The sequence below is a fragment of the Podarcis pityusensis genome, assembly GCF_964106645.2.
Source record: "Podarcis pityusensis genome assembly, chromosome: 15".
Taxonomy (NCBI): domain Eukaryota; kingdom Metazoa; phylum Chordata; class Lepidosauria; order Squamata; family Lacertidae; genus Podarcis; species Podarcis pityusensis.
This window is the reverse complement of record NC_138040.1, coordinates 2,379,069-2,405,013: the sequence shown is the minus strand read 5'-3', so window position 1 is coordinate 2,405,013 and position 25,945 is coordinate 2,379,069. Positions and strand designations below refer to the sequence as shown.

The following is a 25,945-nucleotide window of genomic DNA, read 5'->3' as shown; positions in this document are numbered from 1 at the left end:
ATGTCTAATAAACAATAATAAATAACAGACATCCTTGCTGCAGTCAAAAGGTGAGAAACAAGTTTGTTATTTTTAAGATCTTTATCAGCTTCAGAAAATAAATTTAAAAGCACCAGGCAATTGGTCCTTTGCACAATTGATGCCCAACAAACCTCTGGAACTCCCTGCTACAGGAAGTTGCCACAGTCACTATGCTCAATTGAAAATATGCATAGGATGGCACTCCTAGATGAGTTCATGTGCACCAAGGTTGCACCAAGGATAAAGTAGGGCAGGGGAGAGACATTAAATGCCCCCTTGATCTCCGTGGAGGGAAGGCGAGAGACACAATATAACCTCAAACAAAAAATGTTTGCAAAACTGACAAATTGCTGTGTCCTTGTTGTTAGGCCCACAAACCTGAGAGGCAGCTCCTCCAACCTTTTATCAGCCTGTGTCTGATTTGTGTCCAGTAATTGATCACAGCAATTACTACCTGTTCCGTTTGTCTCTTGCCATGCTCCTGTTTGGACCTTTTGAAGCCATGGCTAATTTCAGGGCCTGCGTGCAATAAATCAGCTGCAGGGACCCCCGAGGGAACGAGGAGGATGGGAAGGGAGACTTCAAAGGGAGGCATGTTTTACACCTGCCTGGTTCTTCATGGACGCTGGAATCTCGCCTTGCCAAGAGGCCCAATTTATTTTTATTTTTAAAAAAGAAATTGGTGGAGGAAGAGAGGTCTAAATTAATAGCTAGCCACAGACATCTGGGAGAAAGGGACTGGTGATTTAAAGGCAGAGTCTTTTCCTGGGAAGGCAACAAAGGTGCTTATTACAACTTTTGGAGGGTCGAAGGGCTGGCGGGAAAGGAAATTCCGTCCTGAATGTGTGCAGAGCCTGGCTGCAGGATCAGGCCAAAGGGGGCCCATCCAGTCCAATATCTTCTTCTCACAATGGCCAACCACATGCGCCAACAGGAAGCTTGCAAGCAAAACCCAAGCAGAACAACAGCTCTCCCCTCCTGTGGCTTCCAGAACCCGGCATTCAGAAGCTGCCTTTGTCCGATGTGCTGGATACGATCATTTATGTACACTGCAAAAGCTTATGCCTCGTTCCACAGTATCGGGAGCTCTTGTCAGACCGCCCACCCTGCAGTGTAGGCAAGGAACTCGAGTTGGAGTTGAGGGTGTGACAAAGAGGCAGAGTGGTGCACGGAGGTGGGAAAATCTGGCGTCTACATGAGCAGCTTCCTGAATAAGCTGGTGCCCCTAACCCCAGGATACCTGGAGGCTGGTGATAAAAAAGGCTACCTGGGACAGGATTCCACATGGTATAATTAAATCTCAGCCTCCAGGAGTTTGGAGGAGGAGGAGGAGGAGGAAGAGAAGGAGGAGCCTGGTGCACAGGACTGTCCAGCAAAGATCTGCACAGGAAGAGGGAGAGAAATCTGAACAGAGAGGCTCAAAAATGCCCAGAGCTGCCGCGAGCCACCTGGAACAGCCGGACCCCTGGGAAGGAGAGGCACGAGGTGTGCCCAGGCAAAGGACCTGCTTCCTGCAGCCTTGCAAGGTCAAGTCCCCGGCCTTCCCTGGAAACCTCGAGGAGGCCCCAGAGAAGCGCAGGGTCCGGCCCATGCGCTCCAAAGCCCGGCGCATGGCGGCCAACGTCCGGGAGCGCAAGAGAATCCTCGATTACAACCAGGCCTTCAACGCCCTGCGGCTGGCCCTCCGGCACGACCTGGGGGGCAAGCGGCTCTCCAAGATCGCCACCCTCCGCCGCGCCATCCACCGGATCGCCACCCTCTCCACGTCCCTCCGGTCCGGGCCTGCGGTGGGGTGGTCCTGCGCCCACGCTGAGTGCCAGCCGCCCCAGGGTGAAGGCGGCTTTAGGGACAGCCAGACCAAGCTCTTCCAGCCTCTCTGGGAACCTGGATACAGTAAGGGGCCTCCATTTCAGCCCAGTGCGACAGCATGCGTGAAGTGCCGCCCCGAAAACGCTTCCCATCACTTGGTCGAAAACCCCAAAGAGGGCACTTATGGATCCAGCCCTGCCTGTTGTCCAGCCGGCACCCTCCTCCTGGCGGGCCGAGCCCCCTACCAGCAAAGACTTGCAGATGGCGGCATTCAAAGTTGCCCTGGTCATTTCCCCTGGAAGTACGGCTTGTTCTGAGATGGGGATTCTCAGCCTTCTTCATCCTTGTGGTCCTGATGGTGAGGGCACGATCCTCTTCTTCCCCTGAAGTTGGATCTGGACAGTTTTCCTAGGATCTCACATTGAGCCTTGCAGACTTAGAGAAGTTGCCTTCTCAGGATTTCACATTTCCTCTGGCTGAGTTTGTAAAGGTATACAGATGCTTTTTTGACTGTACCTTCATGGGGCAGAGACCTATCTCTTAGGTGCTCCAGCTGATTTGTAAATATATACAGTGGTTTTTTGACTGCATGCTCCTGGGGAATCTGTAAAATGCAATGCACACTGATGGAACTGTATAAATATATTATATTATGATCTTGCAACCACTGGATACTGCAAGAATATTTGTGTCTTTGGGGTGTTATAGGTTCACCCGCCTTTGTGACTTTTCCTGAAATAATCTGATGCCTGCTCTGTCAGGCTGATGGAATCACTGCCCTGATCTGGAGGGCAGCCTCACTGCAAAGCAGCTGAGAGGCGGCAATATTTCAAAGGGGCGTCAGAGGAGTACCTGCCACCAGGATGTGATCCTCAGATGTTGTCCACAAGGGAACATGGTCCTCGGACCATGTGGAAGCTTACCCACTACAGCTAGAAACACTGACTTGGGAATAAGCCCCACAGAACTCACTGGGGCTCATTTCTCAGTAGATAGCCATGGGGTGGCACTTGTCAGCATCACTACAGTTCTGGGTGCAACTAGAATGGGGGGGGATGCGAACCAGCCGATGTCTTAAGAAGGAACAGAAGGAGTCCAGCTGAGACACTTGAACACCAGTGCAGGCAGCAAGATAGGTGTGGTTTATTTGTCTGTTTAGATCTGTTGGGGCATAAACTCTAGAACCTGTAATCCACAAAGGGTGCGCCAGGGCATGCTAAGAGTGCTGCAAGATGAAAGTTAATTAAATAATTCTGATTTCACCTCTTATTAATCAAGACTGTACTGGGGGATTGGGGCATGGGATGGCGATGGGAAGTAATTCTGCTCTGCCAGGGTGCTGACGGATCAGGGATTTCTAACTGCAATTCCTGCATAGCAAGGGGTTGGGCTAGATGACTCGGGGGTCCCTTCCAATGCTACAATACAGTGGTACCTCGGGTTAAGAACTTAATTCGTTCGGGAGGTCTGTTCTTAACCTGAAACTGTTCTTAACCTGAGGTACCACCTTAGCTAATGGGGCCTCCTGCCACCGCTGCATGATTTCTGTTCTCATCCTGAAGCAAAGTTCTTAACCCGAGGTACTATTTCTGGGTTAGCGGAGTCTGTAACCTGAAGCGTCTGTAACCCGAGGTACCACTGTACTATGATTCTCTCTCTGCACGCGCGCACACACACATGTGTCTGTTGTACTGCTCTGGGCTTGCCTCCTTCTAATTAGGAGAGATTTCCTACCATCACATAGAAAAACAGAGGGACAGATGGATTTTGCTGGAGGCAATCATTATTTCTCTCACGCATTCTTTAAAAACATTCATGTGTAAGAGTGAAGATGGCCTCCCATTTTAATTCAGAGATTTTTCTGTTGCTGATTTTTTTGGTGTTTTTTTTTTTGTTTTTTTGTTAAAAGGATGAGCTTTAGCTATCTGGAGTTGGGAGACACACTGATCTGCACCGATATAACAGAGCCACTTGATAAAACCAGTTGCTGTGTTTCTGTGACACTCCTTTTGCTCAGCCGCCAAGATCCCCATGCAATTATCTGCAACATACTTAACATTATCAGTATAGTTGTCGGTATCGTACAGTTATCTGCTCACTGTCCTGAACGGTGGAGCAATTTGTTTTCCCGAATCAATGTAACCTCCTCTGTATTTTTGAGCAATATTGGGAAGGGCAAATATTGGGAAGGGCAAACTGACAGAGCACCTGTTTTGCGTGCGGAAGGTCCCAGGTTCAGTCCCCGGCAGCATCTCCAAGCAGGGCTCTAAATGTCAGGGCAGATAAAAGAAAGGACTTCTTCACGCACCTATGGAACTCTCTTCCACAGGAGGCAGAGACGGTCACCCACTTGGATGGCTTTAAAAGAGGATTCACATAGGAATTCATGCATTCGTATCGATGGCTACCAGCCATGATGGCTCTGCTGACTCTGCAGTTGGAGGCAGCAATGTCCGTTGCTGGAAACTGCAGCAGGGGAGAAGGATCCTGTGTTCAAATCCTGCTTGGCATCTGGTTGGCCACTGTGAGAAGAGGATGCTGGACTAGTTGCGCCAAGGGCCTGATCCAGCAGCCTCCCCTTATGTTATGTCATTATTCCCTGCCTTGAAAGCGTGGAGAATCACTTCCAGACAGCATAGAGAGCTAGATGGAGCAATGATCTGACTCAGTGGAATGCCTCTTCCTATTTAGATCAGCCCTATATTCATGAGGACTGGAATCTTACTTTGTGTTACTTGCAGGCTTCCCACTGGGGCATTTGACTGCAGAATCCCGGAACGTGCATCTTCCTACTATCCACAAATAGGTTGTGGGGCTCAGAACATCACTGTTTCCACAGTGCTTTCCTTCCTTCTTTGCAAAGGAGTCCTCCAGGGAATCAGCAATATGAGACCCCAGCAAAAGGCAGGAGATTCTGTTCTATTGAGCTTGACCCACACAAACTTCTGAGCATCACAGAAGTCTTCTTCAAGCAGAGGCGGGAATGGCATCAATGTCCCAACCCATTTTGTTCTCTGTATGATGCGGGAAATCTTGCTTGGCAGCAGCAGGGGGAAAGGAAAATGTAGATTCTTTTTGTGGGTGGGTGACCCAGCCAGAAAATTCCTCATGTGGTCCACAAGGTGGCAGTCTGCACCAGTTCTAAACTCCGCACATATACGCTCCCAGGTACCATCCCAGCATCTCCAGGTAAGACATTAGTTGCAAAGCAGTGGCCACCGAATGTGGGCAATGCTGAGCTAGATCATGGGTAGGCAACCTAAGGCCCAGGGGCCGGATCCGGTCCAATCACCTTCTAAATCCAGCCCGCGGGTGGTCCGGGAATCAGAGTGTTTTTACAGGAGTAGAATGTGTCCTTTTATTTAAAATGCATCTCTGGGTTATTTGTGGGGCATAGGAATTCGTTCATCCCCCCCCCCAAATATAGTCTGGCCCCCCACAAGGGCTGAGGGACAGTGGACCGGCCCCCTCCTGAAAAAGTTTGCTGACCCCTGAGATGGACCAATGGCCTGATTCGGTATAAAGTGGCTTCCTCTGTTTCTATTTAATACAGCCTTTTATGCAGATCCATGAGGATTCGGATCTTGCATTATTTTTTTAGGGTGGTTCAGAGGCACAGCACATGCAAAAGGTCCCGGGTTCAATATGGAACATCTGCAGGGAGGCTGAGAAAGTCCCCCTGCCTGAAACCCTGGAGAGCCGCTGCTGCCAGTCAGGGTAGACAATACTGAGCTAGAGGGTCTGCTGACTTGGCCTAAAGCCCATGCTCATCATTGCTCGGGCACTTCCACAGCAGATGCACAGCTGACGTGCTTCTATGTGCATCCAGCAACACCCCCCTGAGGACTAATAAAATGCTCAGTCCCTTGAAAACTGGGGCGTGGTGCCTGCCTCGTGATAGAAGGTCAGTACAGAGCAAAGCAAGGCACGCAGGTGCTGAAACTAACATCGAGTGTTTCTCCCTTTCATAGACTTGAAATGGTATTTGGCAGCAGCTAAGAAGGTTACCCCTGGAAATGGGCCAAGCCACATCCACACACGGAGCGGGTTGCCCCTTCACACATCTTGACAGTTTCCCGGCTCTCACCTCCTATTTCGGGAGCACTTTTAAACACTGCCGTTTCCCATCTGGTCTTCAGACACTGTCGCTAAATGGAGCCTCCAGATTCAGAGGCAGTCTATCTGTAAACGTCAGCAGCTGGGGAAGCAACAACCAGAGAGGGCTTCTGCCTCCAGTGCCCTGCCCAGTGAGCTTCCTTAAGGCGCCTGGTGGGTGCCCGTGGGTGGGAAAGGGGTGATGGGGTAGAATCACTAAGGTTGGTTTGATCCATCCAGCTGAGGTTTCCTTGAGGACTAGGAACAAGGAACTGAGAAGGAGGTGTAAGGAAATAACTGCTAAATATGAAGAAGGAACTGAGATTTAGGAATTAGGGACAAGAAGAAATGATTTGGGAATAAGGAAAGTAAGGAGACGCAGGAGTAAGGAACGGGGAATAAGGAGACAATTCCAGCCTCCATCTGCCTTCTCCAGGGCTGCGGCTGCTGCTTCCCACCGGCCAAGTCCCTACCGGGAGCTGCTTTCCAAACCCCGCTTCTCCACCACACAACCAAAGCAACCTGCCCATTGCCGGTGGTTGACGGGCCGTGCCTTGGGGCAAGCGAGCGTCAGGGAAGGCGCTCTGGCTCCTCCTCCTCTTGCCTCCTCGGTGAGCTCACAACCCAGCCTGGGCGGCCCCTTCGACCGACCGGCGCGCAGTTGCCAAAGAGCGCTCTGGAGAGAGAAAGGCGAGCGCGGCGGATAAGAGAGAAGCCTGCGTGGCTGGGTCAGGAAAGCGACCGAGCAAGAGGCAGGAAGGGACAGAGAGAGCCCCCAGCACCAGGGCGAGGCGCGTGTGATCCCGTCGAGGCGGCGCCTGCGGCTCCCTCCCCGGACCCCCTGCGCCTTCGCCCGGATCATGGGAGTCTAAGCGCGGCGCAGCCATGGCCATCAACACGGAGGCGCCGCTGGCGAAGGCGCTGGAGAACTCTCCTCCGCCCGTGGACTCGCACGAGACGGAGAAGCTGCTGACCGCCGTCGGGGTAGCTCCGAAGTCCTTCTCAGCCGGTGGAGAAGGCAGTGATGAAGCGCCCGCCGGGGGCGAGGCCGAGCGCAACGGCCACCACAGCCTGCCTTACCAGTCCGGCTCGGAGGGGAAGCTGGAGGCCACGTCGCTCTCGCCGTCGCGGCTCAGCCTGGGGCGCGCCTCGTCCACGGCCACCACCTCCAACCTCCACGAGCCGGGCCGCTCGCGGGACTACCTCCCGCTGGCCATCTTCTCCTGCTTCTGCCCCATCTGGCCCCTCAACATCCTGGCCTTAGTCTTCTCCATCATGGTAAGCAGCCGTTCCCCGGCTCCAGCGCGTCCCCTCGGGACTCCGGCTGTGCGCAAAGACGCGCCGCCCTCGCCAAGTTCCTTGTGCGTCCTGGGCGCACCAGGGACATGGACACGGCGTCGGGGAGTCGCGGAGCGCGGAAGTCCCCGGCGGGAACTTTGTAGCTGCGTTTAAAACTTGAGCAGAGGGCGTTACATCGGGGAGAATGGAAGAAGAGTGTCGGTAAGGGAGGGGTGTCTTAGTTCCTCCAAAAGTCTGTGAACTGCACGTTTTGGAGTGGACTGTTCTTCCAGTTTCGGAAGGACCCGACTTTTGGGGGTTTGCGTGTGAGAGAGAAAGAATATGCAATCATGTCGACCTAGCTGGGAAGAGGAGCAGGAGAAAACAAAGAGTGAATAATCGTAATTTATAACTTTCCCTGCATAACAGACTCCAAATACAGCAGCTCCCTTCCCAAATACGGGGTGGGGCGCGTGCGTTTTGTGGATTGGGGAGATGGGAGAAAGACTTAAACAGAGCGTGAGGATTTGGGGGAATTTAATAATATTAATATTATGCTAGAAGTGCCCTTTCAAGTGTAGAATTTTGCTCACGACTGAATTAAGGCTGCGGTACCCTATACCCGCTGACCTGGGAGTAAGGCGCGTTGAATTCAATGGCAGTTCTGAGCAGAGATGTCGAGGATTACACAGCAATAAAATCTATTTAATTCGCGGGCCAAATTACAAGGGTTTTTGGTTGGTTGGTGTGTGTGTGTGTGTGTGTGTGTGTGTGTGTGTGTCTAATTCCCTCTTCTGCTTAGCAAACGAAGTTGATCAATAGCTCCACACCCTGCCCTCTTCCTTCCCATCCGCCCCAGCTAGACATGGGTTGGCGTCAGATCCCACTTAAGTTAAGACGTGTCAAGAACAGCCTAGGCGTCTCTTGCTTGGCTCTGGATTTTGTCGGAGAGAGATGTAAAAAATTATAGAGTGAGGAAATGGGGGGACGGGGGACGGTTGCCAGAACTTGTTGCCATGTAATGTCGAAATAGAAAGACTACCCTGAACATGTACAGAGTGCCTCTGAGCACAAAGAACAAACACAAGCTTCTGCCGCGGGGAGGGTAAGAGAGCTCAGAGCGCAGTTTCCAGAGCTGATAGATGCATATTTGGTTGTACATTAACCTCTGTCTGTGTGGGGGTGTGCCCCCTTCCATTCCCATCCTGTGGGTGCGCTTACCAGCAAGGTGAGGGGCAGCCATGTGTTAACAGGATCCCCTGCAAAGAATGGCAGGACCACAGCGGTCCAGAGAACCTCAAAACGGGCAAAAGTCTCCTGGTCACAAAGGCGTATGAACTAGCGGGGGTGTAGTGGTTAGCGTGGGAGAGACCTGGATATATGAAGTTCCACTTGGATATACGAAGTTCTCTGGGTGTGATCCTGGGGGGCCAGTCACCATCCTCTTAGCCCGACCTACTTCGCATGGCTGTTGTAGGAATTAAATGAGATGGGGGAGAGACACGGATGCCGTCTTTGAGCAACTTGGGAGAAAAAGGTGGGCTATAAAGGAAAGGAAGGAAGGAAGGAAGGAAGAAGAGAGGAGGATCCAAAGTTTGTTGGGGGGCAGCACCCCCCTCAGAAGTCACACAGCTTCCCTGGGATGACTAGAGGGAAGGAGGAATAATTCGTTTCCATTCCACTGAGCTGACTATAGAAAGCTCTGGGCATCCATACTGGGGTTTCTTCCTGTTTCTTCCCCCCCCCCCCAGTCTCTGGAAACAACCAAGCATATGTGGGGTTGAACTTGGATGCTGAGGAGGTTCATCCCTAGGGTTGGCACAAGGAGGCCTATGCCTCTCTCTCTCTCTCTCTCTCTCTCTCTCTCTCTCTCTCGATTTGGCTCCAGGAAGGCCTCCTGACAGTTGCAGCGGGGGAAGGAAGGAAGGGAAGGGTGGAGGGGGAACAGAGCACAGAATTCTAGCATGGTACAGTTGGGAGGGGCCCAAAGGGTCATCTAGTCCAACCCCCAACCCCCAACCCCCCGCTGTGCAGGATGCTCTTTTAATTTCTAAAACGGGGCGTGTCGGTTCTCAAGTTCCACCTTTGGGCTGAGATGAGGGCAGCCACTCACCTGCGCCCCTAAGGGTGTAGAGGGCAGGTATCTGGCAGGAAAAGGCCCGGCGCGCTTGGCGTGCTCAGAGGCAACGCTTACGCTTTTGACATGGTCTGAGAAGGCTGAGCTGAGAAATAGAGAGGACTAAGGTTTAGCTGCCACGCAGGGCTGGGAGAGGTGGGGAAAAGGGCAGCCAACACTATTGGGGAATTCTAAGAGCATCTCCTCTGGCCAGGGGTTACAGGGTTGGCTGTGTAAACTTGGCAGAGCAGTGGATGATGTGAAGAAAAAAGCTGTGCTGGCTGAGCTGATGGGAATTGTAGTCCAGAACAGCTGGAGGGCGGCAGGATGGCCAAGGCTGGATTAATGGTTAATAATATAAAAGCTCAAAGAGAGAGAAGCAAAGAGGGAGCTGTCCATGGTAGCAGCCAGGAGTCCTCCAAAACAGGGGAAGCTTTTCAGGGAAACGCAGAGTGGTTCCAGACTGAACACAGGAAGCTGCCTTAACACCGAGTCAGAACGTTGCTCCATCTAGCTTAGTACTGCCTACACTGGCTGGCAGTGGCTCACCAGTGTTTTAGATCAGGGATCCCTTCTCCAAGCCCTGGCTGGGGACGCAGCCAGAATTTGAACCTGGGACCTTCTGCATGTAAAACTGACGCTTTACCACTGAGCTACGGCCCATCCCTTAAAAATGAATCAAGATGCTAGCCCTCATTGGTGCTGAATTAAGGGCATGTTTGAATAGGAACACAGGAAGCTGCCTTATTGGTCCATCTAGCTCAGGACACTGGCTGGCAGCAGCTCTCCAGGATTTTAGGCAGGGAGCCTTGCCCAGCCCTACCTGAGGATGCCATCGGCGATTGACACCTTCTGCATGCAAGGCAGATGGCCTGCCACTCAGCTCATGATAGGCAATGGGGAGAAAGGCTCTGTACAGGGCTTGTCCACAGATAAGACAGCAGGCTGAGTAGGACATGGAAAGAGGGGGTCGTGGCGCATTTGAGCCCCGCATCCATACTAACCACATGAAAACACTTGTTTCTCAAGACCGGCAAGTAGGATCGATCTGGCAATAGCAATGCGGAGCCCCCAGGTTCAGATGAAGTCTATCTCAGGAGACCAAGAGATGATGAAGAATGCCATGGGGAGGGCATTTGCACTCCTGTCCTGCTCAGGGGCATCCCAGAGGCACCCAGATGGCCAGACAGCAGGGTGGAGGTTGCTGGGCCTAGGTGGGCCTTAGGCTCCAGAAAGGCCTCTCCAGATGTTCTTACGAAGTCAGATAGTTAAGAATGGAGCCTCCATAGGCAGAATCAGCAGCAGGCCCTTTGAATATTTTATTTATTCATTAAATTTGTACGGCACCCTTAATCAGAAGACCGCAGGACAGCTCACAACATAAAAAATTACAAAATGAGAACACAAAATACATAATAAAACCAAGTTCAAAAACAACTCCCACAAACACATTTAAAGGGTCACAGAATGTTTAATTAGCCAAAGGCCTAGGAGAAAGTGAATGTTTTCTCCTGGCACCTAAAGATATGCAATGAAGGCGCCAGGCGAGCCTCCCTGGGGGGAGCATCCCACAAATGGGGAGCCACTGCAGAAAAGGCCCCGTTCTCATGTTTCTGCCCTCTCGTGAAGGAGAAACATGAAGAAGGGCCTCAGATGATGAACACAGAGTCTGGGACAGTTCGTATGGGGAGAGGCTGTCGTGAGCCATTAAAGGTTTAATAGGTCAAAACCAGCACTTCAAATTGGGCCTGAAAACTAATTGGCAGCCACTGCAATTAGGCCAGGATTGGTGTCTTGCACCGGTGAGCAACCTGGCTGCCAAATTGTGCACCAACTGATGTTTCTGAACCTTCTTCAGAAGCAGCCCTACATTTAACACTTTGCAGTAATCTAATTTAAAGGTTATCAGAGTACGACTGGGGGGCAGACAACCGGGGAGGGTCACTGCCGTTTATGTCCTGCCCTCACACCTGGGAAGGGCTGTAGCACAGTGGTAGAGCATTTGCCTTGCATGCAAAAGGCCTTGGGTTCAATCCCAGGCATTTCCAGGTAGGCTTGGGAATGTCCCCTTCGCTGAAATCCTGGAGAGTTGCTGCCAGTCAGTGTAGACAATCTTTAGCTAGAAGGACCAAATGGTCTGTGTCAGAATAAGACAGCTTCCTGCATTATTATTATTATTATTATTATTATTATTTTAACCAGCCCTTTATTCAGAACCATGAGGACTAGGATCTTTAATTTTAGGGAGTCACAGCTCAGTGGTGGAATATCTGCCTTACATGCCAAAGGTCACAGGTTTAACCTCCAGGCAGAGGCTCGTCCTCTGAAACTCTGGAGATCGGTTGCTGCCAGTCAGTGTAGACAGAACTGAGCCAGATGGTCTGACTCAGCAGAAGGCTCCTTGTGAGTTTCCCAAATGCATCCTGCAAAGTAGAGGATGCTGGATGGACCATCTTTGTTTAAGAGATTGTTTCTGCAGTTAAGATTTAGTTTTTGGAGATGCAATCTTGTTGCTGTTACCTGGATCATGCTGCTGCATTTCAGTGATCAGCAAATACATTTTATTGCATATTCATGAATAGAAGTAGAAGTTCACATCAGCTTATTGCAGCCATTTAAAGTCTGTGGTGAGAGAACTGCGTAAACCTTTGGGTGGTGCAAACAGCTTTGAGCAGGGCTTACTAAGGATCAAATGTAAGAGGACGTTGAAGGCAGACCTTTGGTCTGCTCAAGCAGCCAGGCTCTTCCGAAGGATTATTGGAAGGCGGGTCAGCATTTCTGTCCCCTTTCAGGTTGAGAAAAGAGCCACTAAGAAGTATTTCCTGACTCCCTGTTATTTTGTTACAAGTCAGGAGCGTGTGATGTTTTTGCCACCTGTGCCCATTTGATTACCGAAAGCAGCCCCAGAGGACCATTACATACTCCACCGTTTCGCAAAGATAACTTCGATTCTCCGCCACGGAAGCACACACAGAGGCCATCTCCCCGATTAGCAGCAACAGCAAAAACAGGCTTATAAACTGCAGTCATAACCCCGTTTACCTGGGAGTGAATCCATGAAAAATGTGTGTGTGTGTATCTTCTTCTTCTTCTTCTTCTTCTTCTTCTTCTTCTTCTTCTTCTATCCCTCGTAGCCGAGTAAGATTGTCTTCCATAAACAAAGTTTTAACAATGAGTCTGTAAGTGGCTGTGGAGGCCAGTTCTGGATCCACATGTCCTTCCGCAGTGGGGACATTGGTTTCCGGGCGGGAGTTGATCCCGGTGTGGATTTGCCAAGCGTGCCTTCCTCTTAGCACATTTCTCCCTTGCGTCCTGAGTTCGAGCGTCTTCAAAGCCCATGACACCTTTGGTAAAGGCTGTTCTCCAACTGGAGCGCTCGCAGGCCAGTGTTTCCCAGTTGTCAGTGTTTATACTACATTTCTTTTAATACACACGCACTCTCTCTCTCTCTCTCTCTCTCTCTCTATATATATATATGCGCAACCCAGCTTTTCCCATGGTGAAGGTTTTTTTTTTTAATTGTGCACAGCTGTGGAAGTGGGTTCAGGTTGCAAGGGAGGGTTTAATGGGAAATCTAGAATCAAGGGTGGGGGAAGATTTAATAAAGGGGGGAAGTTGGCTAGCCAGGGGTTGACCTAGAAAGGTGTGTGTGAGTGAAAGCAGTGTAGACCTAAGTAAAAGCACCACACAGACATGCACATCGAAGGTTTCTCATTTGTAATGTAAACATGAGCCAGCTGTGTGCTACAGCAGCAAATAAAGCCAATACAATCCTAACCTGGAGATTTCGGGGATTGAACCAGGCAGGGACCTTCTGCATGCAAAGCAGATGCTCTATATGTACACCTTACCCATGTGGGAAGCTGCACAGGGGTCCTTTTTAAAGGTGTTACAGAAATATTATTATTTTAGAAATTTGTCTATGCATCCATACATGGACCTCAAGGCTGCTGGCTTGGAGAATTTACTTTCCAGTGCTAGATTTATTCATTTAGTTCATATATATATATATATATATATATATATATATATATACACACCCACCCACACCCACACCACTTGGTGGTGGTGGTTGTTTTTATTAAAAAAAAACCAACTCAAAGTGGTTTACAAAAAAAAGCTAAAATTATCAATACTGTAAGATGACCCAACAGCAAAAATTCAAAACTTCCAAAGATGTTAAAATAACAGTAGACTGAATACAGATCAAAACCCACATTAAACTTCTAAACAACCGGGCAGCCTTGCCTAAATAAGAATGTTTTTAGCAGGCGCTGAAAAGAGCTCAGTGAAGGTGCCTGCCTGATATCAAGAGGCAGGGAGTTCCAAAGGGTAGATGCTGCCACAGTAAGATGCCAAATTGGCAACCGGTGAAGATCTCTGAGCACAGATGTTCTGTGCTGACAAGGCCTCACTCTCGTCAGCAATCGTGGGGCAGCATCCTGCCCCAACTGCGGCTTCCGGGTCAAGCGCGAGAGAAGCCCCCTGTGTCCTCACACAGCATGAACCAGGGGGGTGAATGGCAGCGCACAGGTCTAAGACGGATCCAATTTTCTCTCCTCCCCTCCCTTCTTTTGACAGTCTAGGAACAGCTGCCAACAGGGAGATGTGGATGGCGCGCGGCGGTTGGGGCGGGTTGCCAGATTCCTCAGCATCATCTCCATCGTCCTGGGGACCCTCATCATCGTGGTTTGCACACTGAAGTTCACAGGTAGGTACCAACCCGTGTCCCCCCCAATTCCTCCAGAGACACTCGCTCACAACCCTAAAGAGAGCTCAAACCAAGACGGCATGTTCAACACCAACACCATTATTCTTCCACCGCATGCAATTATTTTGACATCCGGCTGCTGTGTTTAGGCAACCGATTCAAGACGTTTCCCTATCAAAAGATCAACAAGGAGCCTAGGATTATAAAATACCATCATGTAGTGAGCACAAGACATACAGTCCTTCACATGTAACAGTACACAGGGCCTTCTCAGTAGTGGCACCCTCCCTTCAGATGTCAAGCAGACAAAGAACTACATAATTTTTAGAAGACATCTGAAGGCAGCTCTGTATTGGGAAGTTTTTAATGGCTGATGTTTTGATATATGCTGTAAGCCGCCCAGAGTGGCTGGGGAAACCCAGCCAGATGGGTGGGGTGGAAATAATAAAATGAATGAAAAGGAAAAAGCCTGGAATTTCAGGTGGCAGAGCATGAGGCTCTTAATCTCAGGGTTGTGGGTAAAAGATTCCTGCATTGCAGGGGGTTGGGCTAGATGACCCTCGGGGTCCCTTCCAGCTCTAAGATTCTATGATTCTAACGAAACGACGTGATTTCCAAGGACGGTCTTTGCAGGGCTCCCCTCCCCGCAGCTCCGGGCCAGATCAAAAAACTGTTCTTTGCTCCCTTCAAGGAAATTATTCTGCCTCACCTCTTTCAATTTTGGTGGCAGGGAAGGGGGGAAAAAGGAGAGCTTTGACAGCATATCCCAGACAAAAAACCCCCATGTTTCTGTCTGCAAGGAGTTTATAATGCAGAGCGGCTTAGTGGTAGAGCCTGAGCCAGTGCATTCAAATGGCGAAAAAGGAGATTGCAACTAAACTTTAGGAAGGAGATTCTGAGAGGAAGAGCCATTCAATCGTGGAATTGTCTCCCTCGGAAGGTGGTGGACCCTCTTTCTCTAAAGGTTTTCTAAAAATAATTTTAAATGTAATTTATATACAATTATTCAACCATCATTTTAACATCTCCAACTTCCACTCCTTTCCGCCTTTCTGCAGTTCTTTACATTCATTTTCGTCCTTTCCTGCATACTCATTCTTTTAATCAACTATTCTCATATATATCTCATATATATTTTTGAAACTGCAGGTTTTTACAATAATCCTGCCAATGGCTTCACCTGTTTACAGTTTATTTGCAAATACTCAATAAACCATTTCCATTCCTTTCTAAAAAGTTTGTTATACTGATTTCTTATTCTCCCTGTAAGTTTTGCCATTTCTGCGTACTCCATTAGTTTCTGTAACCATTCTCTTTTGTTGGGACCTCTTCTTACAATTCTTCTTCTTACAGTTTTGAGCAAATAACATTCTCGCAGCTGTGGTCGCACACAAAAACTAACCTCTATACTGTTGGTAGTTCTGATCCCATAATTCCCAAGAGAAAAGCTTCTGGGTTGGAGTTTTTTTAGCAAATGTTATCTGAAAGATCTTTTTCAATTCATTATATATCACTTCCCCGTAAGCTTTAACCTTATTGCAAGACCACCACATATGGGGAAAGCTAACTTCTTTCTCTTTACATTTCCAATACTTATTCGATTTTGAATTAGACGTTTTTGCCAATCTACTAGGTGTTATAACATGTTCCTATAACTTTCTCTTAAACCAGAAGATGCTGTCAGTTTTATGCCCATATTCCACAGTCATTCCCATGCTTCCATTTCTATGTTATGACCAATATCTATTGCCCCTCTTTCACTAAAGCTTTTAAAGCAGAGGTTGGCTGGCCATCTGTCGGGGATTATTTAGCTGAGATGCCTGCATTGCAAATAAAATTGTAACAGGAACACACCTGTCTTGTGCTTGTAAAAACTGCCTGAACAAAACTACCCTCTTTCTCTCTCTTTCTCTCTCCTCACCTCCAGGTTACCTGCAATCAAATTAGCATGAGCAAAGCTTGAGGGAAAAAGAGGTGGCCCTTCGACCCGCATATTTATTTGTGTTTTCGAGTGGCCGTGGGATGCCTCCCATTTCCGCTCAGTTGCAAAAGGAAGGACTTTTTCAGCGGGAGAAAAACATGGGCGTCCTCCACAGCCCAACCCTATCCTGCTCCCATCCTTGGACAGAATTACAGCATGCCCATCTTCACCATTAGCCTTTCGGATCACAAAAAAAGTTTATTTCCAGGGGACAAACAAAACGTACAATCCAGTGAACGGGACTCGGCAGGAGGGGAAGAATGAAGATCCCTTCCTGCCTGGCACAGGAACTCTCTACCTCGTCATCTGCCACACAGAGAGAAAGACACGGACGGGCACGGAGAACCGTCAAGAGGAGACGCATTTCTCCCAAAGCAAAACTCTCCTTGATCTCCCGCTTCCCCCCACGCCAGCGGCCGTGAACTGGGTTTTGTACAGCTGGATGCTTTGCCTCTCCGTGGTGGTTGGGCAGAAATCACTCCTATTGCCGTGCAGAAAAAATTGAGAAGGAAAATCCACCGAGCCGCCCAGCCCATTCCAAATACTGCTTCTCCTCTGCAGGGATGGTTCTGGAGCAGGGATCAAGGGAAGGTGTGGGCGTCGAGAGGGAATTCTGTTTTGTATATTTTTGATGACCATTTGCATGCCTGTACATAGAAATAGGAGAAACTCACAGCTGAGCCTTGTCTCACTGCCCAGGCGCCATCCTTGTGCTTGCTTGGTCCTGCGCGACGCATGATGGGTTGTTTTGTGGGGTGTTTTTTTCCTTTTTGCAAGAGAGGCCCACGCTGGAGAATTAGTGGCGGTCCGCTGCCTCTCTCCGCGACCCAAGGACGTTTCATCCCTGGGGCGGCTGAGGGAAAAGGGCCCCACTTCTGCGTCTCCCAACAGCTCGATCCGGCACCCATCAGGGCTGGGATGTGAAAAGGGATCGTTCCACATCCCTTCGTTAAAATAAATTATAAACCTGTTTAAAAATAATATGCAGGACAAGCAGATACAACGAAGAGAGGCAGTTCCAGCCTCTGAAGGCAGCACCAGTTCTCCCAATGGGAAAGTGGGTGCAGAAAACCCTTTTCTCCCTCTCTCACAACACTAGAATACAGAGACACCCAGCGACACTGAACAATGGAAGTTTCAGGCCACATAAAAAGAAGTACAGGTGACTCTCAAGTAACGCTGGGGTTACGTTTTGGGGGTCACACGTAAAGCCAAAATCGTTTATAGTCAAAACACATTGGGTTCAATGGCGGGCGGGATTGCCAAAGTCCTTTTTCACGCAACTCTGCCGCCTTTTTAATTACCATATTTTCTGCTCTATAAGACTCACTTTTTCCCTCCTAAAAAGTAAGGGGAAATGTGTGTGCGTCTTATGGAGCGAATGCAGGCTGCGCAGCTATCCCAGAAGCCAGAACAGCAAGAGGGATTGCTGCTTTCACTGCGCAGTGATCCCTCTTGCTGTTCTGGCTTCTGAGATTCAGAATATTTTTTTCTTGTTTTCCTCCTCCAAAAACTAGGTGCGTCTTGTGGTCTGGTGCGTCTTATAGAGCGAAAAATACGGCAATTGATTGCCAAGCGAATAAAACTGAATGCACACAAATGTGTGCAAGCTGTGAGGTACCTGTACTTATTTAGGCTCTTGTGCTCAGGTTCTGCTTGTGGGTTTCCCATAATAGGCATCTGGTTGATGCCTGTGGGAACAGGACACAGGACTAGATGTGCCCTTGGTCTGATCCAGCAGAGCTTTCCTTAACGTTTTTATGGCCAAGGGACAGAAGGCAGATTCCTCTTTAAATCAACCTTTTTTTCCAGAACCATGAGGACTAGGATCTTAGGGAAATGGCCACAGGGCATCTGCTTGGCATGCAGAAGGTTCCAGCTTCAATCCCTGCAATGTCCAAGTAGGATGGAGGGAAACTCCTGCCTGAATCCATGGAGAGCTGCTGCCAGTCAGGGGTGGGAGGACTTTTCTGGCCAAAGGGCAACCTTCTGGAAGCTGCATGGCAGGAAAGGGTTAGGCTAAAGGTAAAGGAAAATGAACACAGCGATGGATAGAATCATATAATTGTAGAGTTGTAGCGTCCACATGAGGACTGAGCTAAGATACAGCAATGAACTGGCTTGGTAGAAGGCCATTTCCTGTGTTCTGGGATGTTTTGGGGAAGTTCTGATCATTCCTGCTGTAAACATCTGGACTCCACACATTCCATAGAATCAATTATCAGAATATTTGGAGATTTATTAATCCACTGGCCTAGCAATGGAGTCAGCATTTACTTTTCACTGGGGATTGGGAGGCTTGATCCTTCGCGAGAGATCATGCAAGGAAGCAGCATTCACACATCCATCCCAGGGAGAAAAGAAAAGAAATTGAGGCAGCCAAACTGTCTCTATCTTCTCATTTCTACAGACTCTAGGTTGGTGTTTGGGAATTCTGGGGGGGTCTCCTTTATTTTTGGATGAAAATATCTCTGTCTTCCATTTCTTCCTTTTCTGCAAGAGATTGTATCGTATTTTTGTCTTTATACTTCTTGGCATGATGACAAATAAACAGAAAAGTTACCATGCATGGTCAAAACCTGGGCTGGACTCAAGTCTGTTGAAACAGTCCCTTCCAGATCGTGAAGCGGGAGGTACCAGTTAAATAAAAGCCCTTGCCAGAGGTCTCATAAAAATGAAATATCCATTGCTCGCTGCACCCAGCCTCATTTTCTACTCCTGACTGCTGAGATGCTGTGGAATTCAGGACTTCGTAAGAGGCCGGCTGCTGTCTCCGCTCTGAGTCAGGCAATACACCTGTGTTGACCCCAGCCCTGTGTGTTTCAGAGGTGAGCCCCTCAGGGGATGGCCAGCCCTGCTCTAACCAACACGACTGGGGAGGTTTAACTGCAGGTGCAATTCAGGAAAATAATAATAAGCAGGTCTTGCCTATCTGAAGTTTGGGGAAGAGCAATCTGGTTAAAGCGACGTTGCAGCTGCAAAGAAACCCTGTAAACTGCAGCCCTTAAAAATGCTTCTTTGCCTGAGCAGCTTCTCTCCTTGTGGAAACATGTCGGCATCTCAGTGCAAACCTCTCCCCAAATAATAACAACAACAATAATAATAAATTATTTATACCCCGCCCATCTGGCTGAATTTCCCCAGCCACTCTGGGCGGCTCCCAATCGAGTGTTAAAAACAATACAGCATTAAATATTAAAAACTTCCCTAAACAGGGCTGCCTTCAGATGTCTTTTAAAAATAAGATAGCTGCTTATTTCCTTCACAACTGAAGGGAGGGCGTTCCACAGGGCGGGTGCCGCCACCAAGAAGGCCCTCTGCCTGGTTCCCTGTAACTTGGCTTCTCGCAGCGAGGGAACCACCAGAAGGCCCTCGGAGCTGGACCTCAGTGTCCGGGCAGAACGATGGGGGTGGAGATGCTCCTTCAGGTATACAGGACCGAGGCCGTTTAGGGCTCATTTGTACTCATTTATAAAATATACTCATTTTTGCCAGTAATAGATACACACAACATAGTGCATCCTTATGTGTCACATGCACTTTTGCACACACTTCCCGCCAGCACACAAATCTTGGCGGGCCTTCTCCAGCTGAAGAACTGCACCCCAAAATTAACACCAGTTCAAATTCCAAAGGATCACTGTGTTTACGTTTCCCACACTGCTTTGGAAACTGCAAAATTGGCAGGTTTGAATTGAATTCAACTTCAACTGAATTTCTCCCCCAATTGTTGTTCTCTCTGACATCTGGTGGGAGGGCGTTCCACAGGGCGGGCGCCACCACCAAGAAGGCCCTCTGCCTGGTTCCCTGTAACTTGGCTTCTTGCAGGGAGGGAACCACCAGAAGGCCCTCGGCGCTGGACCTCAGCGTCCACACGGAGTGCTGGGGCTGGAGACGCTCCTTCAGGTATACTGGGCTGAGGCTGTTTAGGGCTTTAAAGGTCAGCACCAACACTTTGAATTATGCTCAGAAACATACTGGGAGCCAGTGTAGGTCTTTCAAGACTTGTGTTATGTGGTCTTGGCGGCCGCTCCCAGTCACCAGTCTAGCTGCTGCATTCTGGATTAGTTGTAGTCCTTCTACATGCAGTGCATAAACTATGGAACTCCCTCCCACAGGAGACTATGATGCCACCAACTTGGATGGTTTTAAAAGATGAATTCGCAGAGGATAATGTTATTATGACTCTGATGGCCATGTCTCCACAGTTGCAGACAGAAATATTTTTGCATCCCAGTCCCTGGAAACCACAGCAGGGAAGAGGACTCTTGTGCTTGGGCCCTGCTTGAGGGTTTCCCTCCATGAGGCATCCAGCTGGCCACTGTGAGACCAGGATGTTGGGCCTGATCCAGCAGGCTCTCCTTATCCTTATGGCCTTCACATTAACCAGCCTGGCTGATGCGGAAATGGGATGCTGGGAGTCTTCAGTCCAGCATGACCTGGAAGGCTGCAGGTTCCCCGACACAGATAAGCAGAAAGACAAGACTTTCAGAGCTGGAAGCTGAATTCAGCTACCAAAATGGAAGCAGCAACTTTGTCCGGAATGAGTTGCGAGCTGCTGGGATTTGGACTGCAGGGGTCTACAGCCAGCAGCGACAGAATGGATCCAAACTACAAGAAAGAAGATTCCACCTAAACATTAGGAAGAACTTCCTGACAGTAAGAGCTGTTCGACAGTGGAATTTGCTGCCAAGGAGTGTGGTGGAGTCTCCTTCTTTGGAGGTCTTTAAGCAGAGGCTTGACAACCATATGTCAGGAGTGCTCTGATGGTGTTTCCTGCTTGGCAGGGGGTTGGACTCGATGGCCCTTGTGGTCTCTTCCAACTCTATGATTCTATGATTCTATGAATCCCGCTTTGCAGCAACGCCCGCCACCACCTCCCCAAAAGCAGGTTCCCTCCGGAGGCGTTTTCTTCCCCCGAGTGGATCTGCTGCAACTCTCTTCCCATCCGGCTCTCCCTGCCAAATGGAAGTGAGTTCACGGCAACAGCCAAGCTTGCATTATCGCAGCAAAGCAAATTAAAAATAAAATAAAACACAACCCGCCTTTCCCCCCTCGTCATCATCTCCCTGGCTGTAAGCCAGTTTACACAATCAGCAGAATTGATCTGTAAAGTGTGGGAGGAGGGGAGAGGGGAGGCTGAGAGCATCTGTTCCGCTTGCAGAAAGCGCCAGGTTCAACCCGCCCCTGTGACATATCTCCAGATGTGGCCAGGAATGTCTCCTGCATGAAACCCCAGAGAGCTGCTGCTGCTGCTACTGCCAGTAAGTGTGGAAAACACTGAGCTGTCTGGACCACAGGTTGGAATCTCTATAAGGCATATGCTTGCATTTCAACCCTTTGCTCAGAGCCATGAGGACTAACATCTTGGTTTATTGTAAGGGGAGCAACCACAGCTGTTTGGTACAGCCGCCTCCTTTGCATGCAGGAGGTCCCAAATTCAATCCCCTAGTGGCATCTCAAGTTAGGGCTGTGAACGCAGCACTAAATGTCACCCCAGAAAGCCCCCAGCCAACACTTTGGGGTGCTACACTGCTTCAGCATATTCTGGGTTCGTAGGGGGATTTTTGTCTTCTCAGATTGTGACTTTATGGGCCGGTGGACAAGACCTGCAGCAGGGATCTTTACAGCTAAGGCAAAATTCGTGTTTCCATCTCTGCTTGCCTGGTGGGAGACGTGCTAACTGGCTTGTCCAATTAGATTAAGGCTTTGGGTACAGAAGCGAGAAAACATAACTCCTCTTAGATGGAAGGGGGGTAGGAACCACGAACAAGCACATTCCTTGAAAAGCTTACAGCAGGGGTCAGCAAACTTTTTCAGCAGGGGGTCGGTCCACTGTCCCTCAGCCCTTGTGGGGAGCCGGACTATATTTTGAGGGGGGAAATGAACAAATTCCTATGCCCCACAAATAACCCAGAGATGCATTTTAAATAAAAGCACACATTCTACTCATGTAAAAACACGCTGATTCCCGGACCATCCGCGGGCCGGATTAAGAAGGCGATTGGGCTGGATCTGGCCCCTGGGCCTTAGTTTGCTGACCCCCAGAACCTATTTGAAAGGCCACAAACATATTTGCAGTCCTGAAGGGAGAGGGGGCACAGACACTATTTTAATTCATTAACTTTGCAGTGAAAAGCTTGATCTGTAGGACTTAGGACATAGCTGATTGAAACCATGATGAATTTGGGAATACCTTCACTGTCGGAGGCTGGATGCCCCCGAATACGTCTGCTGGGAGTCACAGACAGAGAGAGTGTTGCTGTGGTGCTCAGAGGTCCTGCCTGTGCGATTCCCTTTGGGGCACTGCTTGGTCACTAGAAGAAGCTGGACTAGAGTCGGGAGAAGAGTCGGTGGAAGAAGATTGGAAGAAATTTAAAGACTATTTACAGAAATACTGCAAAATTAATGAATGTTAGAATGATGTCAGAATGAAGTTAAGTGGTTTAAGCAGCAATGTTATAAAGGTGTATGTAAAAATGGATTGTTAACAGGTGAAAATCCAAAGTTATAATATATTAAGTTAAAGGTTTAAGACTAAAACAAAGAGGGCAAGGAATTGCTGAATTAACCAATAGAACTGGAATACAAAAAAGGGAGGTGTGAGGAGGTCAGGGAAGCAAGGAAATGAATGTAAGGCATGGAAAGATTGATGTGTTTTTTTAAAGTGTCTTTTATCTTTTTTCTGTATTTTGTATTTTTCTTTCATTTTTCTTTCTTTTTTTCTCTTTTTCTTTTATTTATGTAATTTTTTCTTTGAAACCTTAATAAATATCATTTAAAAAAAAGAAGAAGCTGGACTAGATGGGCCTCCTCTGGCCTCACCCAGCTGTGGGCTCTTCTTATGGAACCTCCAGGTCCAAAGGCAGTCTATCTTGGTTCTAAGGTTCTTAGGGGAATTTGATCACTGTCAGAAGATGCCGCTGGATCAGAGGGGCTTCCTTTGGCCCAATCCAGCTGAGGGGCTCTTCTCATTAATTAGTCACAGGCAACTTTTTACCATTGATGTACTTTTAATATACAATTAAGGTAATAAGAGATACCTTTTCCCTTAAATTAAAGGCTCAAGGGTGTTTTTTAAAGAAACCATGTTAAGGAATGACAAAATAATCAAACAAGAGAGAGGAGGAGGAGCAGCAAACCCAACCCAATTCTGTAGCCAACCTGCAATCCATGTAACAACCACCAGGCATTATATAAGCAACACACCTTCAAAATTCATTTGGAGACATTAAAATTAACAGGTTAAAATGTCTTCAGGAAACAAATGTCTGCACAGTGGCAGAAAACCATCGGTGAAGGAGCGATACTGGCCTTCCTTGCCAGGAAGATCCAAAGTTGTCATTATCTTATGAACATGAGGACTAGAAACTTGGATTTTAAACACAAACAAATCCCCACCCCCCTCCTCCAATTGCTAAGAGATTCTTAAGATTCAAAGCACAGAGGCTGCATCCTGGGAGTTGTTCCAGTTCTTTCCATGCGTTTGACCTGCTTTTGACTCTCGGCCACGAGAGGTTCCCCTGTGGCTGAAGTCAGCCTGGGAGGTGGGATTTGGGGAGCAAGCCCAAACTTGGACAAGGATTGGACAAGACAGGACGTGCTCCCAAGGAACACCCTCACCCCGCACCCTCCTTGGCTGGACAGCCAACACACCTGAGACCAGCCAGGCAGGTGGAAAGTGCGAGGCTGCTGGAGATCAGAGCAGCTGCAGAGACCAGCTTCTTCCACCTTCTATATTATTAATAAATACAACAACCCGATGGGTCCCCATGAATAATAGATCCCGAAAGGAAGATGATTTCCCCTTCGCAGGAGTACATTTCCATCAAAAAGGGCTAAGGCAGATTCATTCATTTCTTTACACACATACTCGCCTCCCCCTTCATTTTGCTTAATTGCCTTTGTGTCTTATTTTAGATCTAGAACCAGCCTGCAATTATTTGACCCGAGAGGACCTGAGGGGGGAAAGAGGGGATTCAAACAGAAGAACTGTGGAAACAGGGAGATTAAGGAGAAGACCTTGAGGACACAGCAAGGCTTGTGGATTATTATTATTATTATCAAATTTCTTCCATCTGAAGATCAGAGGGCAGTTTGCAATAGAAAAGCACCAAAATACGTTATCAGTATGATTGCCAGTTGCTTGTGTCTTGCTTGTGGGATTTCCTGTGGGGCACGTGGTTAGCCCCTGTGAGAACAGGATGCTGGGAACTAGATGGGCTACTGGCCTGATCCAGCAGGCTCTTTTCTGATTTTCTTATGCTTTTCAGGAGTTTAAGGAAAAAGTAGGCGGAGCTATGACTGCAAATATAGCCCCTCCCCCTGCCAACAGCACAGAGGGGACCTTTTCTGCAGTGGCCTGAGACAGAGCTGTTGGTTCATACCTGAAAGGTAGTTCTGTGTTGCAGCATCATTGTGTCGTTGACACCGATGAACCATGCTTCCATACGCCCCTTTGTTTTCAGACAATACATGGGTAAAGGTAAAGGTAAAGGTAAAGGGACCCCTGACCATTTAGGTCCAGTCGCAGACGACTCTGGGGTTGCGGCGCTCATCTCACTTTACTGGCCAAGGGAGCTGGCGTACAGCTTCTGGGTCATGTGGCCAGCAGGACTAAGCCGCTTCTGGCGAACCAGAGCAGCGCACGGAAACGCCGTTTACCTTCCCGCCAGAGCGGTACCTATTTATCTACTTGCACTTGACGTGCTTTCGAACTGCTAGGTTGGAAGGAGCAGGGACTGAGCAACGGGAGCTCACCCCGTCACTGGGATTCGAACCGCCGACCTTCTGATTGGCAAGTCCTAGGCTCTGTGGTTTAATCCACAGCGCCACCCGCGTCCAATAGATGGGTAGATGTGTCTAAAAAGTCTGGGATACAACTTTTCATGACTCTTTAGTGGCTATGGTGACTCATTTACCAGAAGTAATGTACAGTGGTACCTTGGTACTCGAATGGCTTGGCTCCTGAACAAATTGGCTCCCCAAACGCCGCAAACCCGGAAGTGTTTTGGTTTGCGAATGTTTTTTGGAAGCTGAACATCCGATGCAGCTTCTGCTTGAGTGCAGGAAGCTCCTGCAGCCAATCGGAAGCCGTGCCTTGGTTTTCGAACGGTTTCAGGAGCCGAACGGACTCCTGGAACAGATGAAGTTCAAGAACCAAGGTACGACTGTACTTGATTCTGACCAAACAAAGCTTCTTAGAGCGAAATATACAGGAGAAATGTACAGGAGGCCTCTGCAAGATATCCCACCGGAAATCAGAATCGATGCTGGTGCCACTTCTCTGCCAGGGCGGTGAGGTGGGAGGCACACCCACTGGGGTGGTGGCTTCATCCCACCTAATGGTAGGACCGGCACTGTTCCTATTCCTGGTTCAGCTTTGACGCCGCTGGTGGTTGTGCTGGAGGCTGGGTCCTTTGGAACTGGTAGGGCAGAAGAGAGGGAGACCAACAGTAGGGGGCACCAGATCCAATGGGAAGTGGAGACACTCCCTGGCCTGGTTAGAATACCAGAACTGTAGAACCACAAAGGTAATCTTGCAACGCAGGAAACCTTTGCCCAATGTGGGACTCGAACACCCAACCCTGAGATTAAGCCTCATGCTCTACTGACTGAGCTTGGGTTGTAGGTAAGGAAGAAAGCTGAGGTGGGGATTGGATGAGGGCAGGCTGAGGTTGGCGGAGTAGTGCCCCCAATTGCCCCAATGAACTGGTCCTTAACACATACGTATAAATGGATGGGTTGATACATATCCCACCTTTTTCTCCACAAAGCTCAAGGTGGTGAACATGGTTCTCTCCCTCTTAATTTAATCCCCACAACAACCCTGTAAGGTAGGCTAAGCTGAGAGGCAGTGACTGGCTCAAGGTCGGCTAGTTAGCTTTGTGGCCAAGTGGGAATTTGAACCCTGGCCTCTCGTATCCTCGCCTAA

General features: G+C 48.9%; 2 protein-coding genes across 2 annotated transcripts; both read left to right on the top strand.

The window, feature by feature from the left end:
- Positions 1 to 1,428: 1,428 nt before the first annotated feature.
- On the top strand, positions 1,429 to 2,417 carry BHLHA9 (basic helix-loop-helix family member a9). Its single transcript, XM_080984064.1, has one exon. The coding sequence runs from the start codon at positions 1,446 to 1,448 to the stop codon at positions 2,145 to 2,147; it is 702 nt and encodes a 233-aa protein (XP_080840190.1). The 5' UTR covers positions 1,429 to 1,445; the 3' UTR covers positions 2,148 to 2,417.
- Positions 2,418 to 6,476: 4,059 nt separating this feature from the next.
- On the top strand, positions 6,477 to 18,589 carry TRARG1 (trafficking regulator of GLUT4 (SLC2A4) 1). The gene is made up of 3 exons (XM_080983272.1): positions 6,477 to 7,203; positions 13,901 to 14,030; positions 15,958 to 18,589. The coding sequence occupies exons 1-3, from the start codon at positions 6,811 to 6,813 to the stop codon at positions 15,975 to 15,977; spliced, it is 543 nt and encodes a 180-aa protein (XP_080839398.1). The 5' UTR covers positions 6,477 to 6,810; the 3' UTR covers positions 15,978 to 18,589.
- Positions 18,590 to 25,945: the final 7,356 nt, after the last annotated feature.